Here is a 23,683-nt window from a genome sequence, read left to right on the forward strand (position 1 = left end):
TTTTTCTATGTTTTTTTATTTCAAATTATTTCTACGTGTCATTATTTCAAATTTATCTATTTTTAACAAATATCCAATTAAAAATAAATTGGATTTTAATTAATATAAATACACAAATTACATAGCAAATAGATAGATAAAATGTTTTTGCGGCGTTTCTTCAAAAGCGCCGCTAAAGGCCCGAGCATTAGCGGTGCTTCTTTAAAAACGCCGCTAAAGGCCCGAGCATTAGCGGCGCTTCGTCAAAAACGCCGCTAAAGGCCCGAGCATTAGTGGCGCTTCTTCAAAAACGCCAGTAAAGGCCCCCAAAACTCAGAAAATGGTGCCGTTGGGCTTAGGCTTTTTGCGGCGCTTTCCAAAAAACGCCGCTAATGCTTATTTTTAGCGGCGTTTTCCAACAATCGCTGCTAATGCTCAACCTTTAACGGCGTTTTTAGAAAAGCGCCGTTAATGCTTGATTTTTAGTGGCGTTTTTTGTCCAATCGCTGCTAGAAACGCCGCTAAAAGACTGTTTTGGTGTAATGAACTAGGTAGAATTTGAAACAATGGAACTCCATCTCCATACTTAAGCACAAATTATCCTTGTGTGACCCCATTAGTATGTCAAAATGTAATAAGTCTTAGACTAAACATGAGAGTCGAATCAAGGTTTCATAAGTCTTTTAGTAGTTCCTCTCTCTACTAATCCAGTTATGATATATAATCTAATATCAGATATGTGGTAGAGCCACATGTGTGATTGTAGGAGATTTTTTAATTTATATAATTGATATATTCATCTCACAAAAGAATTTGAAAATGATCACCAAAGTTTTTGAAAATAAATTATTAGCTTCAGTACTGAAAAAACTCTTATAAACTAATTTAAAAATTAAATGAGCCCTTAGTTGAAAAGTAAAATCAATTGAATCTTAATTGAAAGTTAGTAATTCAATTGAGCCCCTCTAATATGGTTTGTTAACCGCTGACATGATAGATGGCGTGGAAAAATAAAAAATATTGACATGAAGGGCTTTATTAATTTTTAATTATTTTAGGTATTTTAAGGATATAAAAATCGTGCCTTTTGATGACATTTGTCTCCTTTTCCACTCTATACCTCTGTACCGAGAGATCACAAACTTTCCGCAAGACAGCGAGTTGTAAGCGCTCCTAAGTCCTAATACCTACATTTGTTTCTCTTAGTCTTAATTTCTTGTTTCTTAAAAATAGTTTTTTTTTTAAAAAAAACATTGTTATACTAATCAACCGATATAGAAAAAAATGTTAAACTTATCAAAGTTGTTCATGGAATGAACGGTCTAAACCTTATTATCACAATCACTAAAAACAGAGAATCTAATTCCAAAAACTGAATTGAAAAGATGTAGAATATTTAAGTTTATTTGAATTCAGCTTTAGTTTCACACTTTTGAAACTTCCTTTTTATCATTTCAAATTACTAACCATTTAAACTCAAAATTTTTTATAACTGTTTTTGAATGTTCATATCTATAATCTTTCTCTTTAACCTCAAATATAAATATAATCACATTCATTATTATTAATAGATTAATAAGTTAGTGGTTAGCATTCACCTCTTTAACAAGTCTATTAAAACGTGGCAGTTTAATCATGGAGCTCCCTCAAATGGATACCTTAAAAAATCAAAAAGAAAAATTAATAGGAGATTTGTATAAGCATATTGTTTAGCCAATGGAGTTGGTTTGTTTGACCCAATCGAGTTGTATTTGGTTGAAATCTTATGCACTTCAAAGAGCTAATAAAATCTATGCGCAAAAATAGAAGCGCTAATAACATCCTATATCATATCCCTAGGCATGCTGATCATTGTAGCTTCAATGCTAGTTTTTGATAGGCTATTCCAATTTTCCCCTTTGTTATGACTCTAATATAATAGATTTTATATATGGACCGTGGACTATGGACTATGGTTTCTAAGATTTTACATATGGACTATGGTTTGTATTTCAGTGTATGTGATGTCAACCTCCAACTAAACCAAACTCTATCCCATTTCCCTACTTAAGCAAACCCAATGCCTAATCATTAAATATAATAACAAGTTTGTTTTCTTTTTTGAACAAAAACTTTATCCCATCATATGTCATAATAATTGCTTATAAGTACCAAAACCCTTTCATATTAACTTCTTGTTCATTCTCTGCCTTCTAATTCTGTTTTTATTTACTTGTTTCTGATATGGTAAACATCCTTTCCTTTCAATCATTTCGGTCTCAAATCTTATTCTTCATCCATCATTCACCCTTTTCTTTTTCATTTTTTTGGGCAATTAATACAGGATGCAGAGAATGTTCTTGAAGCCATGAAAGTTGAAGTGGAAGGGATGCGATCTGAGAATATATACATGGAAGAAAGGCTAATAGCTTTGGAAAAAGCACTCGAAGAACATAAGAGATTGCTTGCTGAGTATAAAGCCATTGTAGAATTGACTGATCATTTGCTGAGTGACATTGGTGTTGATGCAGGATTTGATAACCTTCACGAGAACAACGGTAGTTTTGACGAGGAAACCATCAAGAGCTTGATAGAGGAAGCTGTGAGGGACTTCACTGAAGCACTGGACAAAGCTCAATTTCGCCTGGGCCGCCCTGGAGATGGTGGTGCCGATGGCCAAGCTTAGCAGCTCAAGTGGTGTTTCAAGGTTTGGGTCAAGCTTGGGGGTTAAGTTATGACGTGATATACTATGCTACTTTGGAAGGGTTTAAATTAATAAAATTATTAGTTTCATTTGTTAATTGCATATCCATACAAATTATAAATCTATTGGTGTTATGAGTTAATTGGGTATGAACTCAATTGGGAAAAGACGAAAATACTCTCACTTAACTCGCATAATAAGATTAAAATTTAGACTTCTTTAATTTTTCACATTTGTAATTTACCATTCAATCAAACTTATTTAGGTTAATTTTTTAATAAATATGTTTGTTAAATTGACATTTCCTTTAGTGCTATTGGTATACATCCCTCTGTCAGAGGATTTATGGCACAGTTATGAAGAAGTCCTTTGCTAAAAATTGAAGCCACCCCTTCATGGGTGTATTTGTGGTACAGGTTCCTTGAACTCATTTGCAGTGTCTGAAGTGCAAATCCTTTCGCCATTAGTATCAAATCCTAGTAACTTTCGCTAGCTATGGTTCATGGAGAGATCAGAAAAAGAATTTATAAGCCTAGTTATGGTGTAAAAGTAGACCTCAATAATCATAGTTTTAATTACTAAAAGAGAGAGGTCACACTTTTGAAACTAGCAATGATTAATTAATTTTGCCCATGTTAAAACCCAAAACAGATAACACTCGCACCTTATCAACTCCACTGTCAAACTGATGGAATTGTCACTCATAAAATAGACAAATGAGACTTGTGCAAAGCTTGAAACCGCTAACGGAAGAAATGATGGTCAACCTTTAAGCACCAATTGTTCTGTTTATTTAGGAGGGGTATTTGGAATTTTCTTAAAATTTCCATCTTTAATACGATAAAAATTGGGATGAATTTAGGTGACTAATTTTGTTGTACATGCATTCCGTATTCATATATTTTTAGGAAGTAAATAAGTTTATATCCGCCTTAAATACCCCAATGTTTGCATATCACACTACCTGAGATTGTTCCAGATCGGATGGCGTATAAGTTGTTTGCAGATTCCAGTTCGTCTACAATTTCTTGCTTAAACTCTTAAGTCTGATTAATTGTTTGGCTTTGATTTTTTATAATAATTTTTATTAATAAAAATGCTATGCTGAAACGAATCTGGAGATAAACAATCTTGAACTAAAATTTAGGTGAGGCGTGCCGGGCCCAAGCAGTAGTGCAACGCATGGGCGACGCTCGAAAGCCCCAGTAGCAAGCTACTGTCATGGACCCTCCCCCTCAAAAAAATAAATTTAATATCATGTGAGCCGATGGCCCACGTATCAGATATTAAACTGATAAAGAGCAGATAATCTTAGCCGAAAGGCCGAGAAAGGTATGCCATGTATTGTCCAAGCCCGCTTCTTTTATAGCTGCTTTTCGCCTCGTCGCTTTGTATCTTCAGGATGTGTGATTTAGACGATGTATGCAGCAACTTGTTTGTAAGCTGCTTCTAAAAGCTAATGGCGAACACCTCGGATTATACTGGGAATTTTCATATCCTGAAATCGAAAATGGCTTTGAAATTGAATCAGAAGACAGTCATGCAAAGATGGGGACTAGTGTTTCGTTGGAGTCAAACTTTATTCATGTGGGACAAATCTCTGCCTTCCATTTCTGGTTTGACCATTTTTAACTTCATAGGGTATATGGTGAAGAAAAGAGGAGAATTAAACAGAAGAAAGATGTACATAAGCAAATGATGGGCATATGAGTTGATATGAAAAGCAAGAAAGAAGAGTGAGGTTTTTCTTTAAAGTCTGAGGCGTCCAGTTAGTTTAATATAATCAGCCAAGTTGTTCAACACCATTATCAAAGAATCTGGATATGATACATAGTATTAATCAATAATATCAGCAATATATAATGAAAGAAATCATAGATTATGGAGTACAAAGCAGGGTCTTGGAGTCACACATTTCGCCCATATCATCAATGTTAGGTGGTGGCGTGAGTGAGGTTGATGAAGGTGGAGGCTGTTAGGTTTTGGGTTGAATTTCGGTTTATGTGATGGGTAAGGGATGCTATGCTATGCTATGCGAGGGGTGAGCAGCTGAAGGGGAATTATATGGTGATGGTGTTTGGATGTGGTGCTGCTGATTAGTTGGTGGTAGTGAACACGTTTGGGGTCGATAACGATATCAACGGTGGTGGATGGCGGATGCTGCTGCTGGTGGCTTATCCCGGTCTGTAGAAGAATTTTGTAATTTTTCGGAAATTTTTATAATACTGTATTTTTTTTATTTTTATGTGATATTGCATTTTTTTTCTACTATAATAAAATTAGTGAATAAAATTATTAAAATAGTTCTTTTATACTTAATATATTAAAATGTAATTAAAATAGAAAAATAGAAGAAGGTCATCAATTTAAAAATTTCATGGTGAGCGTTTAATCGAATCGAGTGAAAAAATTTTAAATTAGTTGAGTCGACGAGTCCTATTTTATCATCTTAACTCGATTTGAAATTTTTTGAATCAAGTCAAGTGAAATAAAATTCGAGTTGACTCGAATTGAGTAAAATTGTTCGAGTTAAATTAAAAAAATTAATCATGTTAAAATAAAATCTTGTTACAATATTAACTAAATTCCTATTAGAGTACATAAATTCAAAATTGTATATATTTGAAAACTCTTCCAAAGTAAAATAAGAAAAAATATTTTAGTATGATAACTTGAATTGGCAATTTACTCGTTTAGGTCCTCAAAGTTATTGTTTTGATTTTTTTAAAAAAATAAACTTATTTTATATATTATTTTATAATTTTAAAGAAGTTTGAATTTTTATAAATATTTTAAATTTTTAAAATTTATTTTGAATTATTTTGTTGAAAGTGTTCAGTTTGCTCATTTTCAAAATTGGTAGGGACCAAAGGGATATTTACACAATCTATTATTTGAATTATTCGACTTGTTTAAATTGTAAAATTTAACTTAATCTGAATTCGAAAAATCTAACTACTTATTCAAATTAATTAAAAAAAATGTAATGAGAAATCTAAAAATCAAAATTTAAAGCAAATTGAAAAGAGAATGGAAGCAGGGTCCATGTGATGAATTGAAGACACATTAAATGTGGAAATTTGGTGTTGATAGTGATGCCATTTGTTTAATAGTTAAATTTAATAAAGTAGATGCACAACAACAATATTTTAACATTATATCTTCAAACTCAACACTCTTTTATAAATGTTACCATAAAACCCTATAAACAAACTCAAAATTGTAATAATCGAAGAACCTTAAAGAAGCTTATTATCACATTCTCTACAAATAAGAGAACAGGCTATGCCATTAAATTGCGATAGTGTACTTGTTTACAAGTTCTGGGTGCTAGTTTGCCTAATTATCTAATTAAAAGATTAGTTATTCATTTTAAAATAAATATTATTCATCTTACTAAATTGTTACATCTTTTAAAATAAATTCTATAGCATTTGATCTGTTTTTCTACTTCAATTAAAAATTATCATAACGTAATTCATTTTACTATAAAGATAAATATTTAATTTTTTTATATTTTCATCAATCTAAAAAGCTTAAGTCCAATAATGAGACCTACTCAAATTATCACAACAAAAGTACAAAACCATATTTGGCTTTTGTACTAATTTCTTTATGAAACAATAGCGCTTTTGTGTATTAATATATACTTACAAATTTGTTTCACGCCGTAAGACAGTCGTTAAATTACAATTTTAATCCCTCAAAGCTCTGACACTAACTAGTCTTAATTTTAACAATCAGAGATTATAACCAACAAAGCCAAGACGCAAAAAAGAGACTTTAACCGTTTAAGTCAATGGTCAAATCAAAATACACAACATTACAACCAAAAGTAACTTTGAACATCATTTGAACTTGAATGGTGAGGTGCGCCAGGCCAAAGCAATAGTGCAGAGCTTGGGCTACGCCTGAGAATCCCCAGTAGCAAGCTACCGTAATGGATCCTCCCCCTCAAAAACTAAATTTAATATCGAGTGGGCCAATGGCCCATGTATCAGATATTAAACTGATAAGAACAGATACTACACTTGATCTTAGCCAAAAGGCCGAGAAAGGTATGCCTTTGATTCTCACGGTTCGCACTATTTAAAGCCAGCTTGTCGCCTATTCTCAGGATCGCTTCCTGATGTGGGATTTTAAGTGAACCAATTTATAAAGGCGCTGACTACTGGGGGCCACACTTGATTCAAGAACCAGGGCACCACAAAAGTTGTGGTTTAGGTGCCATAGTTGCATCTGGGATAACAGAAAAAGAAAAAACAAAATCAACATCCAAGAAGCAAATTAATTAAACGAGAAAACCAGAGTGTTAAGGAGCAAAAGTATGAAAAGAATGATATGAAATAAGGTGCAATTTGATGGAGGTGGGGTTTCGCTGGATATGCATGCTTCGCCACTGGAATCCAATGCCGATAATACAAAATGACTGATGGGTGGATTGGATCCAAACACTGCATTTGCAATGCATTATGTCTTTGCTCAAAGAAGCAGCAATGGCAACAACCGTTGTTTGGTTTTATCCATGTTGATCTGGAAGTCCTTGTGTTTGTTCAGCATTGTTTCCTGGCATGTCAAGCCCTGGAATGCTTGGATCCAACACCTTTGTAGCTTAAAAGCAAGACCCCAAGCCTATTTTCCAATATTTTTGCATAGCAATTTGCACGTTTATATTTTGGAATTTTTTACAATAAACAACAGTTTGTTTCTCTCTCATTTGTGTTTATAGAGTAATTACAAATATTGGTTTCATTATGTGCATAGCAGCACATCAGTGTTTAAGGACAATTTTAGGTGCATGATTTCTCAGTTTTTGAGTGAGCTTATATATTCTTTTTTCTGTAATCATTCTTGTGGATGTAAATGATATTGCTGCACTAGTTCTCCCCCTTATTTAAAGTGGGCGGTTTGTTTTAAGGAAAATATTTTTTTATATTTGTTTTACAAAACCGAAAATGATTTACAGATCAATGAAAAATACTCTATTTTTCTAGTAAAACGACTTACCCTTTTGAAAAGCGTAAGTTATTTTTCGGAAAAGAGCTCCTCCATGGGTAATTTTATTTTTTTATATAAAAATTAACTTAAATCAAGCTTAATATTATTATATTGATAATAATGTTTATTTTTATTTTTAAAATATTTAAATTTATTAAAAAATTAATATAAAATATTATAATTTTCACTATTATTAAACATAGACATTTAATTATTTATATTTAATCATATAATAAATAATTAATATAATTTATTATTTTAATAAATTATTTAATATTTCAATTTTATTTTAATAATAAGTTTTAAAAAATAATTCTAAATAATATTCTTCACATATTATTGAAAATATTTGTTAAACTAAGCTTTATTTGAAAATATATTTTGATATAACACATCAAAGGGTTTTTGAATAAAAGTTAAAAAATTAAACAAAATTGACTAAATGATTTTTAAAAAGAAGCCTAAGAGATAAAATTTTCAATTCTTACTTAGAAAATTTGTGAAACAATCTCAAAATCAAGTTAAAATGATTTTAATCAAGTATGGATTTTTTTCAACTAGACAAATTATTTTTAAAACAAGTCAGAATTGCTTCAGGCTAAAAAAATATCGATACTTTTTTGGCCAAGTATCGATATTTTCAAAATATCGATACCCCTTGAAACAAACGATACCAAATTAACATTCTAACTTTCACAAAATCAGCTAAGTATCGATCCGGTATCGATACCTTTTATGTGGTATTGATAAAATCTTCCTGGTACCAATATTTCATCTCCAACAGTAATTGAATTTAGCATTTATGACAAAAAAATATCGATACCTTTTTGTTTGGTATCGATACATCCCCAACTGTTCTATTAACTACCACAACAACCTCAACGATTGAAAATCAATTAAAGAGTAAATATCAGCTTCTAAAGATCCTACAACAACAAGAAAACATATTCAAACAAAAATCATCAATCAAACAACCTTTGTGCAGAATACTTTCATAATTTTCTTGTACACACTTATGAGTTTTTATTGTTATTCTTTAGCTCAAGTGCATTCTTGTCTATTTGTGCTTAATTGACAAACATTTTGATCTTGTAAGGATTATTTTTTTGTTTACTTCTTTGTAATTCTTTGAGAGGGTTTGTTTCTTAAGATTTGGGTAGAAATCTTAAGGGAGTTGTAAGGTTAAACCTTGTCCTCAAAGGTTGTACAAATTAGTGAATTTGAGAAAATCTTAGTTGTGGAATGCTAAGTTAGTGGAGTAGTTAATTGGAGCCGAACCTCTTTAAATTGTTGTGTTATTTGTTCTATCTTTTCTTTCTAATTTCCCTAAATTTTTAAAAGTCAATTCATTCCCTCTTGGCGATTTCGGTTTGATCAATCAAGCTTACAATTAGTATTAGATTATGTCATCTATAATCTCGTGCTTATGTGGCATGCCACATAGGCTACTTCGTTGACTTACAGTTTGACTAACGGTCAACTCACGTTTCTCATTAAAATTGGGTTGAGACTAAAGTGCAATTATTCTATTTTTATTTTGATGGAAAGGACTTAATGGCAATTTTACCATTACTTAAAAAATTAATGGTTTCATGATGGCTTTTAAATGATATTTTTATTAAATAATAATGTTTTAATAAGTAATAATATTTTATTAATTAATATTATAACACATAAAAAGAGAGAAAGATGCTCATCTTTCTCATCTTTCTTTTTTACGAAAACTAATGGGGAAAAATAAATTTCTTTCATCATTTTTCCTTCAAATTCAAGTATAAGGTATGATTTTCTTCAAATTTTCATAGATTTTAAATCTTTGAAGCTTGTTTTACATATTTATACCAATAGTTTTTTATTTTATCAAGTATATTGAAAGTTGTCATTAAAGAACATTGATGGAAGCTTAGAAAACTTAAGTGAAATAGGTACATTTTTTGGAAAGAAATTATTAGAAGATGAATTCTAGCTTGTTAGAAGTGCGAAGAAGAAATAAAAATGGATGGAAAGTTTACTTGGTACATTTGGCCATGGTGAAGGGGAAATAGAGAACCTTGGCCACTTTGTGTAATATTGGTTCTAAATGATAGCTTGTGAAGCAGTGAATATTATGGTGAAGACGAAATTGAAAATGGATAATTGAATCGAAAGATATGCGAATTTCGGACTAGGAAACTTAAGTTGTCAGCCTGATTAACCATGCATATTTAAGTCCGTTTTATTAGTTTTAATATTAGAATGGATAAATGACATTGTTTCGCATTGAATTGCTCCTATTGTAGCTAAAAATGAAGCGAGCATCTTGAAGGAGAAAGGCAAAGAGAAGGAGTAAAGCGATTGAAACTTTGGTTTGTGCTAATATCTTATTTTCATTACATAATGCTTTAGAATATTTAGTTTACTATGACTAGTTATATTAGTTTTATTTTATTTTTTATGAGTTTTGGATTAGTTTTAATGATTTAGTTAATATTTATAAAATTATGTTTCGAGATGAAATATATGTTTTTTTTCAAATGGTTAAATTAGCAAATTCATGGTTATATTTTGGATTTGAGTATTATGATTTTAGATGATTAAGCAAGAAAATGTTTAATATGTTTTGAATTGGAAGCCTAACTTTACATTAGGCGATATGTGATTTGAACATGAAATGAAACTGAAATGTGAATTATATGAAAATTGAATTGAAAAGGGTCATGAAATTGGGTTTTTACCCTGTTACACTATGTTGATTAAATCAAATATAGTTGGCATGCCATAAAGTCTTTATATCAAACTCTCCAATTCCTAGAGGGTCGAGAGAGGAAAGGCCAAATTGATCAGTTATTATTATTAGCCCCAATCCCCAGAGGGTCATGGGCAGTCCCAATTCCTAAAGGGTTGTGGACTACTCTGATAGCCATTATTGCCGAATAACTCGGGGTGGCAAATTCGTGTATCTGGTTATGAGTCTAAGCTTTAGTACAAAGTCTAAATTAAAAGAAAAACAAAAGTTGAATTTATTTGAATTTTCATATTGTGTGAATTAAATTAATTACGTGAGTTTGAATTTGATTAAAAAAACTTATTTTTTTACTCGGTTTGTCAATATCATAATATTAAAGTTTATTAATATTAAAATTTCCTTTTATTGTGATGTTATTAATAATATTTGTAATCATGTTTTAATTTATTTCTATCAATTAATTTATATTCAATACTTATGTAATGATTTATATGATATTAACACCATCGAGCATAAAAATTGCTCAACGTAAGGTTTGTTTATTTTTTTGTGCACAAGTGGTTAGGTTCGGTAGGTCATTCCAGCAGCATCCGAAGATCAACTCAAACAATGTTGGTGAAAATTTACTTTATAGTTGATATAAATGACATGTACCTAGGCTTGTATATATATAATATTGTGTCGTAAACTTAATTTAAATATTCTCGTTATTTGCATGAGTCACAATCTATCAAACCAAATAATTCACATATTTGATACAAGTAAGCACATGAATATGACAATTAACCAATTCATTCATCAATATTTGCATGAGAAATGAACTATGCATACCATGTGACAAATACCATTACTTATATCTTATTAACCATCAGCATCAACTATATAGTCACATATCTCTATATATATGCAATTTACATTATGGCATAAATGTTCCATAGTACTCTTATTGTAACACCCTCTCACCCGTCTTCATCACCAGATTAGAGTTATGGGATGTTACAATGAATAATCAATCCAAAACATGCAAGTTTAAATTAAAATTTAATATAATTCACACAAAAATTTAGGCTAAGTATTATCCATTGTATACATGCTACGAGCCTTAAATTGAGTTTTCGAAACATTAAAGTAGTTTGAAAATAAGTAGGGACTAATTTGAAACAAAACAGGAAAATATGAGAAACTCTGAAATTTTTTGAAAATAGGGGGCACACAGCTGTGTGGCTATTCTACACGCCCATGCCCATAGCCCATATAACTCATGGATTCCATGTATATCAGGGTCACACGGCCGTGTCGCTAGGCCGTATAACTCACTGATGCAATGTGGAAAATCCTGCATATAAAATCAATGTGACACACCATTTCAACCTATTTTCACATGCATATAAACACTTGCAAAGACACCTAAAACATGCCAGATTCAATCATCCTAAGCCTAACCAATATGCCTTCATTTGGCACCTCAATTCAAATCAAGCATATACATTCATGACACAACATTTCCTTACTCGTTTTGTTCCATAAATCCAACATCATTGAAGAGTTTAATCAAGTGACTAAATAACATATCAAGACTATAGACCTACCAAGCTCGAAAACATGATCACTTATAAACTAGTTCTATACATAAACATTACTTCATCAATCTAACCAATACCACATATAATACACAATCAGAACATATACAAATTTCACCTATTACATGACAAGTTCCACACCATATTTGAATTTTCATACCAAACCATGAACTAGTACATTATTATCTAAGGCATATATTCATCACACAAGTAGAGAACATACCACTTGTAAAAAAAAACTAAAAAAATATACAAGATATTCCTATTACATGCGACATATCCCAAAATTAAACGTTTTCAAAATCTACAAAAGAAAATTGAATAGTGTGATATTCGCGTTGATCCAATCGCCTGATTTTGCAAAATGTTATCTACAAGGAAACAGGAAAATGAAACGAGTAAGTTTTTACGAGCTTAGTAAGTTCACAGGTTAAAACATTATAACTTACTGTATAATCATAGTTTTATAAAAAAAAAACAATGGCTAACATTAACCCTGTCAATCACAGTCATTCACAGGTGAGTTTCGTAAATACGAGTCATTTAATCACATCATTTGTACAGTATCAACCATTATCAAGTCACGATATAATATCAGAAATCATGAACACATGCACAGGTCTTTTACAAGAAATTATAAGCAAATAACAGTTACATATCATAATTAAGTCATTTAACCATTAAAAATTCAGCCCGATGAACTATATAAATAGATACGGATATGAGGTTATCCATCCGAAACATGCCAAAAAGCTCATACAAGCCAAACCAACCAAGAACAAACCTTGGCACCAAGTGCCTAGCCCGTAGTCTAACATTCCTCCAGAACACACCTTGGCACCAAGTGCCAAGCCCGAAGGCTTTACATGCGCCCCTAGTAACACACCAAAAACACTTAATATATCACGATAATCTGCAACAAATGCTGGACATACGGTATATTCAGTGAACAGTAGTAAATCAGGAATCATCATCTTATCTCAAGTCAAACCCATACAACGCGCAATATAACCTATTGGCATGCCAATTGTATCCTATCATACGTTCATCCAGGCTCAATGCACGTTACTATATAATAGTTTATAATTCAGTTTATTTTTTCACCTTGAATCAATTTATTATAATTCAATTACATCTATGTATTTATTAACATACCACAACTCAGAAATCAATATAATATTATGAATCATACCTAATTAAACCATATGAACTTACCAGGGCTAAATTGTAGAGATAGTAAAATTCAGGGACTATTTAGTAACTTTCCCTTTTCCACGGTTTTCCACTGGTTCTTGATCTATACGATATTTTATTTCAATTATCAACCCCCAATTGTTTTAAAACAATTTAATTTAAAGCATATAACTTCTTAGATGACATTTTACACAATAGCTCTACACTTTTACGTGTATTTAATTTAGTCCCTAATATCAAAACAAGCTTATTTTTCAGAATTAACTCAACCCAAATTGCCGAATTTTTAGCCATCTCTAAACAGCCCTCAAATTCTAAAATTTCTCAAGAACACCCTACCAAATTTTACTTACTTTCAATTTAGTCCTTAAATTTAAAAACTATACAAAGTCACTTAACAAAATAGCCCTAAAACATTTCTAAGCTTCAAAATTTTCCATTTAACATCCAAAAATCATCAATGATTATTTTTAAAAATTTTAACAATTTTGAAAATGGAGATACGGGTTAGCTAGACCCAATTGCAACGATCTCAAAAACATAAAAATAATTAAAAATGGGTGAGAAAATACATACCATGCACACCAAAAAGACTTGGCCGAAAGCTCCCCAAGTTTAGCTATGGAGTTTTTGGTTTCTCCATAAAGAAATAAAGAAGATGATACTTGTTTTAATATTTTATCTTAGTTTTTTTTATTTAATTACCAAAATGTCATTAATTCAACATAATTTTAATCTAAAATGCATGTATCTACTGTCCACTATCTTGACTATGGTTAAAGTGCCATAAAGATCCATTCAATTATAATTTTGCACTCAATTAACCCTTTCAAACTAATAGCGATTAACTTTTGCAGTTTTTACAATTTAGTCTTTTTTACTTAATTAACTATCTAAACATTAAAATTTCCTAACCAAATTTTAATATACATATATAATCACTCCATAAATATTTAATAAAAATATTTACGAGCTCAATTTATAGAAATGAGGTCCCGAAATCTCATTTTCCGAAACCACTTGTCTTTAGAGATAAATCACTTGCACTTAACTAATAATTCAAATAACAAAAATTATCAAGTCAAAATTTATTATAATTCTATATTTGACTTGTAAATATTATTATTACGGACTCACTCGTCAGATTTATGGTCCCAAAACCACTATTTCTGACATCACTAAAAAACGAGCTATTACATTTATCATTCAAACTTGTTCCTGGAGTCTATCGACTCATTCGTACTCATTTCGGCCCCCAAGGCTCGTTTTCAATTGATTTGCACAATAATGTAAAAAAATGTATTAAGCTCATCTATGCACATATTTTTTCACATATCATCATACCATTTCATTCTAATACTATTTATCAAGTTTATAATATAAACTCCTATTAACATGACTCGGGATTGGACGATACACACATCGTCCAACAACACACCAAACTGGCACCAAAGTGCATCAATGGACAAACTGAAGTAGGATAAATTGGTACGTAAAGTGCATCTTGACGCACAAAGCGCATACTGGCACATGAAGTACATCTTGAAACACAAAGCGCATACTGGCACATAAATTACATCTTGAAACACAAAGTGCATCTTAACACAAAGTGCATCTTAGCGCATGAAGCGCATATCTGGCACATGAACTGTATCTTAACACACAAAGTGCATCTTGGAGCACGAAGCGCATATATGGCAAACGAAGTGCATCCTAGCACACGAGGTGCATCTTGGAGCATAAGCGCATAATCCCATACACAAATCAATCCTACGACATGCCAACTATATCTATTACAACCCGAACAACTAATAGGATATCAATATTCAATTGCATTTTACAATTCAATCTACATTATATCTCATATCTTTTTCATAATCACAATCCCATTTTATCATTAAATGCATATATTTCATTTCAATTTCTACATCACATATCACAATTCAAGTATTTAATGTTATTTTTCATTTCATTCATTTTAGTCCCCTATCCTAATTGTCCATACCAAACTCAATCAAAACATATCATACTATCAATATATATACTCACTTCAATGACTCATCAATATATAAACATGCATATGCAAGCAAATATTTTTATCCCGAATCATAAAAGTACAAACTGTGGTATCGCGTCACTCGTTGACAACTCTCATTTTTCCTTTCCCTCTCAAAGGTTTCGCGTTGATGTTAGATACAATAGTCATAATACATAACACACTATTAATTTCGAGCCAATTCATAACCAAATATTAGTTCATGCATATTTTTCATTTTATCCAATTTAGACTTAAAACTAAGACAAACATAACTTTCAATCTAGAGCTTCGGATTAAAATTTGATTTCACATTTATTCATCAGGAACCTTATACTTTTTTTATTCCTACCATAATTTCATAACAAGTTTTCATTTTATTCAATTTGGTCCCTAATATAAACAAGCTAACAATCAAGCTTGTTCATCTTTACAATTTAGTATTTTTCATAATCTAAGGTTAATTTCTATCAATTTCACACCTAATTCATCCAATTCTCAACAATGGTAACTTACCAAAATTTCATCAATTGATCAAATTGATCCATGGGTTAGTTTAATCAAGCTCCCATGATAAAAAAAATCTATAAAAAAATAAAGAAAAATGGCTAAGGACTTGTAATTAAGGGTCAAAAGTTCAAGCTAGGTTTTTAAGCTTTCTCTTCTCTTCAAACAAGGTGGACGATGACTTTTTGAAGAAGATGATTACTTGTCATCTTTTTCCACTTTTTTTTGGTTTATATAGTTGGATTAATTTGTAATTAAACATGTTTAATTAGGTTAATCATACTTAATAATGCTTTAATCACCAATTAACTAAACATATGTCATCCACCATCAAATCCCACTATCATCTATTTTAATTGGCTTGAATATAAAATTGGTACTTGAACTTGTCCATTTCTTTCAGATTGGTACTTAAGGTTTTTTTTTGTCCTAGATTGGTACCCTAACTTTTTTTTTCGTCAACTAAATCGGTACTTTTTGTAACGCCGTTAAGTTCAGGACATGTGACAAAATAAGACTGTGACACGTGGAATTAATGATGTCATAATCTAAAAAATTAAATTAAATTAAAAATCAATAAAAATATTTTTAAAAATTAATTAAAAATTAAAAAAATTATAAACTAACAAAATTACAAAAAAATTAAATCAAAATAACCAAAAATAAACTTTTTTTCTCACTTTGTTAACTTTTTTTTCTTTTACTTTTTCATCTTCTCCATTCTTTTCTTTCTTCATGCCTTAACCATTTCCATGACACTACCGTCCATGGCCTTCTTTGGCTAATTCTATTGAACTTAAAAGAGTGGAGTCAATGCCAATGGTATATCCAACTTTGACAATGTCAAGCATACGCTTGTTGATTTCTTTGGAATACAGCCGAAGGATCTCGATGTTGTCCTCGTCAGTGGAGAAGGATGCGCCGGTAACTAAGAATGTCTCCTCTTCGATCAATTTGGCTGTGGTGGAAGCTGCCTGCTTGGGATGGTTCCATAGCGTTTGGAAAGGATAAATTCGAAGGATAGTGTCGTAATGAGATGGTTGAGGATGATGTTAAAAGTTCATTAGGTAGGGGGCCAAATTTTAAAGGTGAGGTTGGCTGTAGTGTCGTCTACTTGGGTTTGGGTCTAGTGGGGTTCCTTAGTTGGCGCGATAGAGTCCTTGGCAGTGGGAGATTCAGGATCAATCATTTCTTTGGGTGGTAGGTGAAGAATTGGATTTGTTTAGGCGTTTGGGATGGGGAAACCAGATAAGTATTTGAGGAAGGAGGAAAGAGAGGGAAAATGAGGTGGGTGGGCCATGTGTGGGTTGAAATGAAAAGGATTCGCCAGCTTTATTGTACTTTAAATCAACATCTGCTCTAAATGCTATACATTGTTTTCAATTTTTTAACATAACATCCAAATTTCATGCATTGTTTAGTTGATGATTCATTATGATTTGTTGTCAACAAATCAAGGTTGCCCTCCTCTTTGATTTTTGCTTAAGGCTAACAATTAACCAATCCTTTTTCCAAAGAAGCAACTTTATCTTTTTTTGGCTGATCAAAAGTTCTAGTGTCTTTAGTGGTACGATCGATCGGAGAAGGCCATGGACAGTAGTGTCATGATAGTGGTGAAGGTATGAAGAGAAGATTAAAAAGGAAAAGAAATAAAAAATGAAAAGAAAAAAAATTAACGAAGTGAGAAAAAGAGTTTTTTTTGGTTATTTTGATTTAATTTCTTGGTAATTTTGTTAGTTTATAATTTTTTATTTAATTTTAAAAATATTTTTATTGATTTATAATATATTTTTAGATTATGACATCATGATTATGTCATTAATGCCACTTGTCACAATATTATTTTGCCACCTATCCTAGACGACATTACAAAAGAGTGTCGATTTAGTTGACGGAAAAAAAAAACCTTAAGTACCAATCTGGGAGAAGTGGACAAGTTCAAGTACCAATTTTATATTTAAGTCATTTTAATTTGGTCTATTAGCTATTTTAGTTCTTGGAATAATTGTTATTTAAGTCCGGGTCTTTTCCTAATTAAAAATCTATAGCGATAATTTTTTTTTACAATTTAGTCCTTGAGCCTTAATTAACCACATTATCGACTAAATTGCTTAATCAAGTATTAATATATCTATATAATAACTCTGCAAATATCTTAATTTAACATTTACGTTTTGTTTGCTCTTGTAGCATGTTTTCTAGTCTTGCTTATGCATTTTACAAGTGATTTTGGGGATGATTTTGTTGTCGTCCTCTCTAATTTGGTGAATGCTCGATTCTTTTGTCGATTTTTGCTCACCTCTTTGGACCATCTGGGGCTAATTTCCTTATCGCATTAAGTGCTTGCAATCACTCCAGATATGTCGTGCTTGAGTTGTGACAAAGCTAATTGTCAACGTGTCATAATGTTCTATTGATGTTGAGGTTAAAGCCTTTGTTGTGTTGATGGAGCTTGTCTTTCACCATCTACAACGAATGTTTGCTATTTTTTTCTCTGAATTGTATGGTTCAATTCATTGAATGAATTAATGGATTTACCTTTAAAAAAAACATTTGGGGGTTCGGTTTACAAAAAATCGGATCGTATGATTTAAAGAAAATAAATAAGTTATTAAAAATCGAGATAAAATTCTCACGAATCACATTACCTCTGTAATATCTAACCTTGGTACCGCTGTTAATAGTATAATATTATGGACTTAAGATAATCTTATTAAACCAAACATAGATATGTGATTATGCAATATAACATTCTCACCAATAATCTTATACTCCATGCCCATACTTAACTTTTTGCTTTCATTTCAATACTTCTATATTTCAAAGTTTATTCGATGGATATTAAGGTTTTGTTTGGTTTTAGAAATCATAAGTGCATATAAACAACATATAGTTTTTAATGGAAAAATAATATATAATTTTCTGTTCTTTTTCCCTTAGCTTTTAATCATAACTTTTAGTTTGATTCTAATAAGACCTTCAGGCTTTAGAAATTTTGTGATTTTAAAATTCAATCTCATCGTGGGTGAAGTAAGAATTTATTTAGAATGCTGTAAATTAAGTTATATATTTTTATAAGATTTAAAATGTAATTTTATCTATTTATTAGCTTAAATTTTTATAATTTTAAAAGGATTAAATCAAAATTTTATCATTTTTAAAAGGCTAAATTATAATTTATCATATACTATTTATATTTTTATAAATTTTGAAGGGACCTAAAAGGAAATTTTCCATTTTAAAGGGGTAGCCTCTTACTTTCCCTTTGCTATCCCTTATGTTTTCTCTTCTGCCTAGTGCCATACGGATATACTACTTATAATTTTATAAATTTTTAAAAGGGCCTAAAGAGAAATTTTCCATTTTGGAGGCTACCTCTTGTTGCCTCCTTTTCTTTTATCTTTTGCCTAGTGTTGTAGGGATGAGTAAGGATATTGGTGCTTGATAATGAAGCCGAACAAGCTGCATGATTAGCTTGAGTAGGCTTGTGAGCTAGTTTGTTGATGATGATATTTTTTGAGTGTATTGTAACTTTGAACTTTGACTTTTTGAGAGAAGAGATGAAAGAAAGAGAGAGATGAAAGAAAGAGATGGTCTCAACGAATATGCCTGAAATTTGTACACATAAATTTCAAGTCGAAAATTGACTTAGAAATTCAAAGTCAAATTTATTGGTAACTTTTTAAAAAGAAAAAGTTACAATCTTGAGAAATTTCTTTATGAAGAAATTCTCTCTTTTGATTCTTCTCTTCAACTTGAGCTTCGATCCAAGAGTCATCCAATTTGATCTTGGATGGATGTGGATTGTTCCAAGTGTCGTGTTAATTTACTTTTGATTCAGGTTTGAACCTCCTTTCTTCATTTGATTTGGATTGAAAGGTGACTTTCTTCAAAAACAACTTTTGTCTTGAATTAGATCATAAGATCGAAAGAAGGCTTTTCTTCAAAAGTGAAGTAACGTTCTTCAATTTTTTTTTGACTTCTTCAAAGATTTTTATAGAGATCTTCTAGTGATACGAGTCACAAAGGCCCAATCTAAGTTCAAGAACGTGATGGGCTCAAATTACCACAAGGCCCAATAACGAGATCAAAGGCCCGAAAAATGCATTCCAAACTAAATGGGACCATTCAGGAGTTTGTTAGCAAGGCCTTAGATGCGTACACGAAAGAACAAGAAAATCAAGATTCACTTTCTTGTTTTCAAGAAAATCAAGAAACCGAATATTGGCCCAATTTTGCTGTTTGGAGCGATTTCAAGAATCAAGAAAATCAAGATTTCAAATCTTGGAAATCTTGGTCCAAGAAACCGAATCTTGCAGCCAAGGCGCATTGGATCTCTGTTACGAGCATCAACGACCCAATTTCGGTAGGAGATGGATCACAAGCCCAAATTCTTGAAGGCAAGGCCCAATAAGCAAATTCCAGCCCAATCAAGAAATCCATACATACTTAGTTGAAAATCAGGCCAAAATATCAAAGGGCCCAATTTGTAAACATTTTAATTGTTTAATTTAATTTTTAGGCCTTAGGAATATTACATGTTAAATTCGGCCCAAACAGCCCATTTGAGTGCATGGCCGAATTTTCCCTTTATTTTTATTAATTAGGTTTAATTTTTTAAGTTTACTACTGAGATTAGGATTAGTTTGAGGCCTATATAAGTGATGACCGGCCACCCCTTGTACACACACTTAGAATTTTTATCAAAGTTTCAGATTTGTTGAGAGCAGAATTTTCTTTGAGGTTTTCTCCAAGATTTCTCTCTTGAGTTTTCTTTAGAAGTTGTTTTAACAATCTTTTGATTGTGGGAGCCATCTTTAACCTTCTTCTTTCCATTGATATTCTTTGGAGGGGAGATTAGAGCCGTTTGAAGGGATTTGTGAAGTCTTCGAGATTTCAAGGATTCCTAGGACTTCTATTTAATTTCTTGCTGTTCGATTTATTTTCTTTGTTTATGCTTGTGCCGATTCTTTTCTAATCCCTTTGCTGTTCTTGTTTGTGTTTCAGCCTTGATTAAACTCCAAGATTTCTTCATTATTCAAACCGATCTGTTCCTTTGATCTTAGCAGCAAAAAATTGTCAAGATCCCTAAACTCTTAGTCGTAGCCGATTTCTTTGCTTTCATCTTTGTTTGATTTCGATTGCTGGAATTTTGGGGATAACGTAACTTGCTGTTTCAATTTTATCAATTCTTTATACCCTTGCGATTCGAAGATTGTTTGATCCTTAATTCTTTATTTGTTCTTGCCGTTCCAAATCCTATCTTGTTTCCATCGATTTGCTGAATTTCAAGACTAACTTGCTGTTCGTGTTTGTGTCTTTCTTTTCAGATTCAGCAGATTAGAGTATTCTTTGGGGTTCAATAACATGTTCTTGATTCCCCAAGAACCTTTATTAACAATTATTCCTATCTCAATTTGATTCTTTGCTGATTTTGGGATTTTTATTCCAGATCTGGAAATTCAAAGTTCTAATCTTTTAATTTCTGTTTCGTTTCAGATCTGTTCGTTTAGAGCCTCGTAGGATTTTTCTCGTGACTTGGCAACTCAATCTTGGTTCGCGCGCAATCCCTCTATCATCTAGGCTTTTTGAACTTTGTAAAATGACTTGGGTGACCCTTTTTATTAAGGGTGAACATCTTGATTTGATTCGAAAAATAGAAAAAAATTCGAATTTCAAGTTAATTGAATCAAGTTATTCGAATTATTCGAGCCAACTCGAATAACTTGATTCGAGTTTCGAATTCGAGTCGAGTTGAATTTCACAATTCAAATAACTTGAATAATTCGAATAATTCAAACAATAGATTCGTGTAAATATCCTTTTGATCCCTATTAACTTTGAAAATAAGCAAATTAGTCTCACTCTCAACAAAAACTACCAAAATAATTCAAAATAAATTTCAAAAATTCAAAATATATAGAAAAAATTCAAAATTTATATTTTTAAAAAATTGTAAAAATATATAAAAAAAAACCTTAAAATTTTAAAAATGTTCTAAAATAATAATTTAGGGACCACCTAATTAATGATTCAAATTTATCATACTCAAGTATCTTATTTTTATCATTTTTCTTTAATTTTTTTTAAATATATATGGTTTCAAATTTATGTGCTCTAACATGAAATTAGTTAAACTCTAACAATATTTTTATTTGACATGTTTAATTTTTTTAATTTGAATAATTTCACTTGTTTCGAAAAATTTCAAATTGCGTTTGAATGATAAAATAAGACTTGTGAACTTGATTAACTCGAAATTTTTTCACTCGATTCGATCGACCGCTCACTCCTACTTTTTATAGTGTCAATTACTTGAATAAAAGAAAATTTTAGTAGAATTTAACTGCTTCACTTGATTATTCTACAAGAACCTAAACTCTTTTATTTATTATTTATCTTTTATTGATTTAATTAATTAGGAAAAAAATAATCGTTTAATATTATCACATAATTATTTTATTTTAAATTAGTGATAATATAAACTTTTGTTATTTATCTCTTAATTAATTTAAATTAATTAAAAATAATAATTATGACATAATTTCTACCCATAATAATTTTAATATAACACTCAATCATTTTGATTTGATATGCAATACTCTATAATTGATTCGAATTTTTTTTTATCTACAGTTGGGATAATCTTCTAAATACCCTATTTAAAAAGTAAATTTTTGAGAAATTTACGATGAAAAATAATAAATTTTTTTGAATATATTATGTTAAAAAAAATCTGATTTGCTCTCAAATCATTGATGTTGGAAATAAATAAGCAAAGTCTATAGGCCCCATTTGTTGCTTCCAAGCTTAGTATTTGAAGCAGGCAAAAGCTTCTTCAATGGGCACAAGGAAACATTTAGAGAGATCGGGTTTGAAAATTAAAAGAAAAAGAAATGGTGGAAACATTGAACGGGAGGAGTAACTTTCAAAGTTATGAAACATGTTGGACACTTGGGAGGAAATAATGGGAGCTTTCAGATTTTGAAATTTTTCTAAAGTGGATTGGGTTGTCAGAATGCCCCACATTCTTTCTACAATCAATCCAAGGTGTTTTTTTAAAAAAAAAAATTAAATTATTGAAAAGCAAGGTTGGCCACGTTGATGAATTTAATACACAAGCAACCTTATCCAACATTTCCTTTTAAAACTCCTCTATTTCTTTGCCATCTTGCCTTTCTCCTATTCATCCAAATTTCATGTCAAGGTTTTCTTGTTTTCCTGCTAATAACTTGTAAAGATAATATTATCAGAAAACATTGGAATTATGTCTCAATTTTATCAAAATTCCACCAAGTTTTAAGGTTATTTTACTGTTAGTATTGAAAAAAATATGTTGATAAGAATATAAATATCTTTAATTAAACAGGTAAGGTAAAGATTTTACATGGTTAATCAACACAAGAAATATTTAAAAATTCTATTATAAACTAATGACCTGAACATGTTCTACTCTCTCCTGGGTTTGTGGCATTGTCATCCTGCAAATGTTTCAAAGCAGCGGTTGATGATGTCTACTTAACTGTCCATGTTCCGAGAAAAGAGTTCACTGTCCAAGTAGACAATTATTGAGGCTTCCATGAGTTGTAGGCCATCCACAACTACTGGATATTAACATGGGATACTTGTAAATAATAAACTATATTCAAGTTATTAAATTATTAGTAAGTTTATATATTGATCACTTAACTTTAAAAAGTTATAAAAATTTATTGAATTATTTGAAAGTTTTCATTTAATTCATTATTTATTAAAATTGTTGCTATATAATCTTCTCCATTCGCACTGCCTGCATCAATCAAAAGCTTTTTTCTTTCTTTCTTTTCTATAGTTTAATTTCGTTTTTCATGAAACAATTTTGAACATCATGAATTTACAGACCAAAATCTAAACACCTTTCTTCTCCAATCTCCAATATTCATCGTTAGGTCAACTCGGATATAAGGCATGTTTTTCAACATTTCACTTCGGAGTTTAAAAGC

General features: G+C 30.9%; 1 protein-coding gene and 2 non-coding genes across 3 annotated transcripts; 1 reads left to right on the plus strand and 2 right to left on the minus strand.

Annotated features, from left to right (window-relative positions):
* Positions 1-2,048: 2,048 nt before the first annotated feature.
* LOC107894715 (uncharacterized) lies at positions 2,049-2,951 on the plus strand. The gene is made up of 2 exons (XM_016819962.2): positions 2,049-2,205; positions 2,303-2,951. The coding sequence occupies exons 1-2, from the start codon at positions 2,203-2,205 to the stop codon at positions 2,642-2,644; spliced, it is 345 nt and encodes a 114-aa protein (XP_016675451.1). The 5' UTR covers positions 2,049-2,202; the 3' UTR covers positions 2,645-2,951.
* An 858-nt stretch (positions 2,952-3,809) lies between these two features.
* On the minus strand, positions 3,810-3,998 carry LOC121225801 (U2 spliceosomal RNA). The gene has a single exon (XR_005923705.1). It is a non-coding gene; the product is annotated as a U2 spliceosomal RNA (small nuclear RNA).
* Positions 3,999-6,527: 2,529 nt separating this feature from the next.
* LOC121226072 (U2 spliceosomal RNA) lies at positions 6,528-6,724 on the minus strand. The gene has a single exon (XR_005923969.1). It is a non-coding gene; the product is annotated as a U2 spliceosomal RNA (small nuclear RNA).
* Positions 6,725-23,683: the final 16,959 nt, after the last annotated feature.

The sequence above is a fragment of the Gossypium hirsutum genome, chromosome D13 (assembly GCF_007990345.1).
Source record: "Gossypium hirsutum isolate 1008001.06 chromosome D13, Gossypium_hirsutum_v2.1, whole genome shotgun sequence".
Taxonomy (NCBI): Eukaryota; Viridiplantae; Streptophyta; class Magnoliopsida; order Malvales; family Malvaceae; genus Gossypium; species Gossypium hirsutum.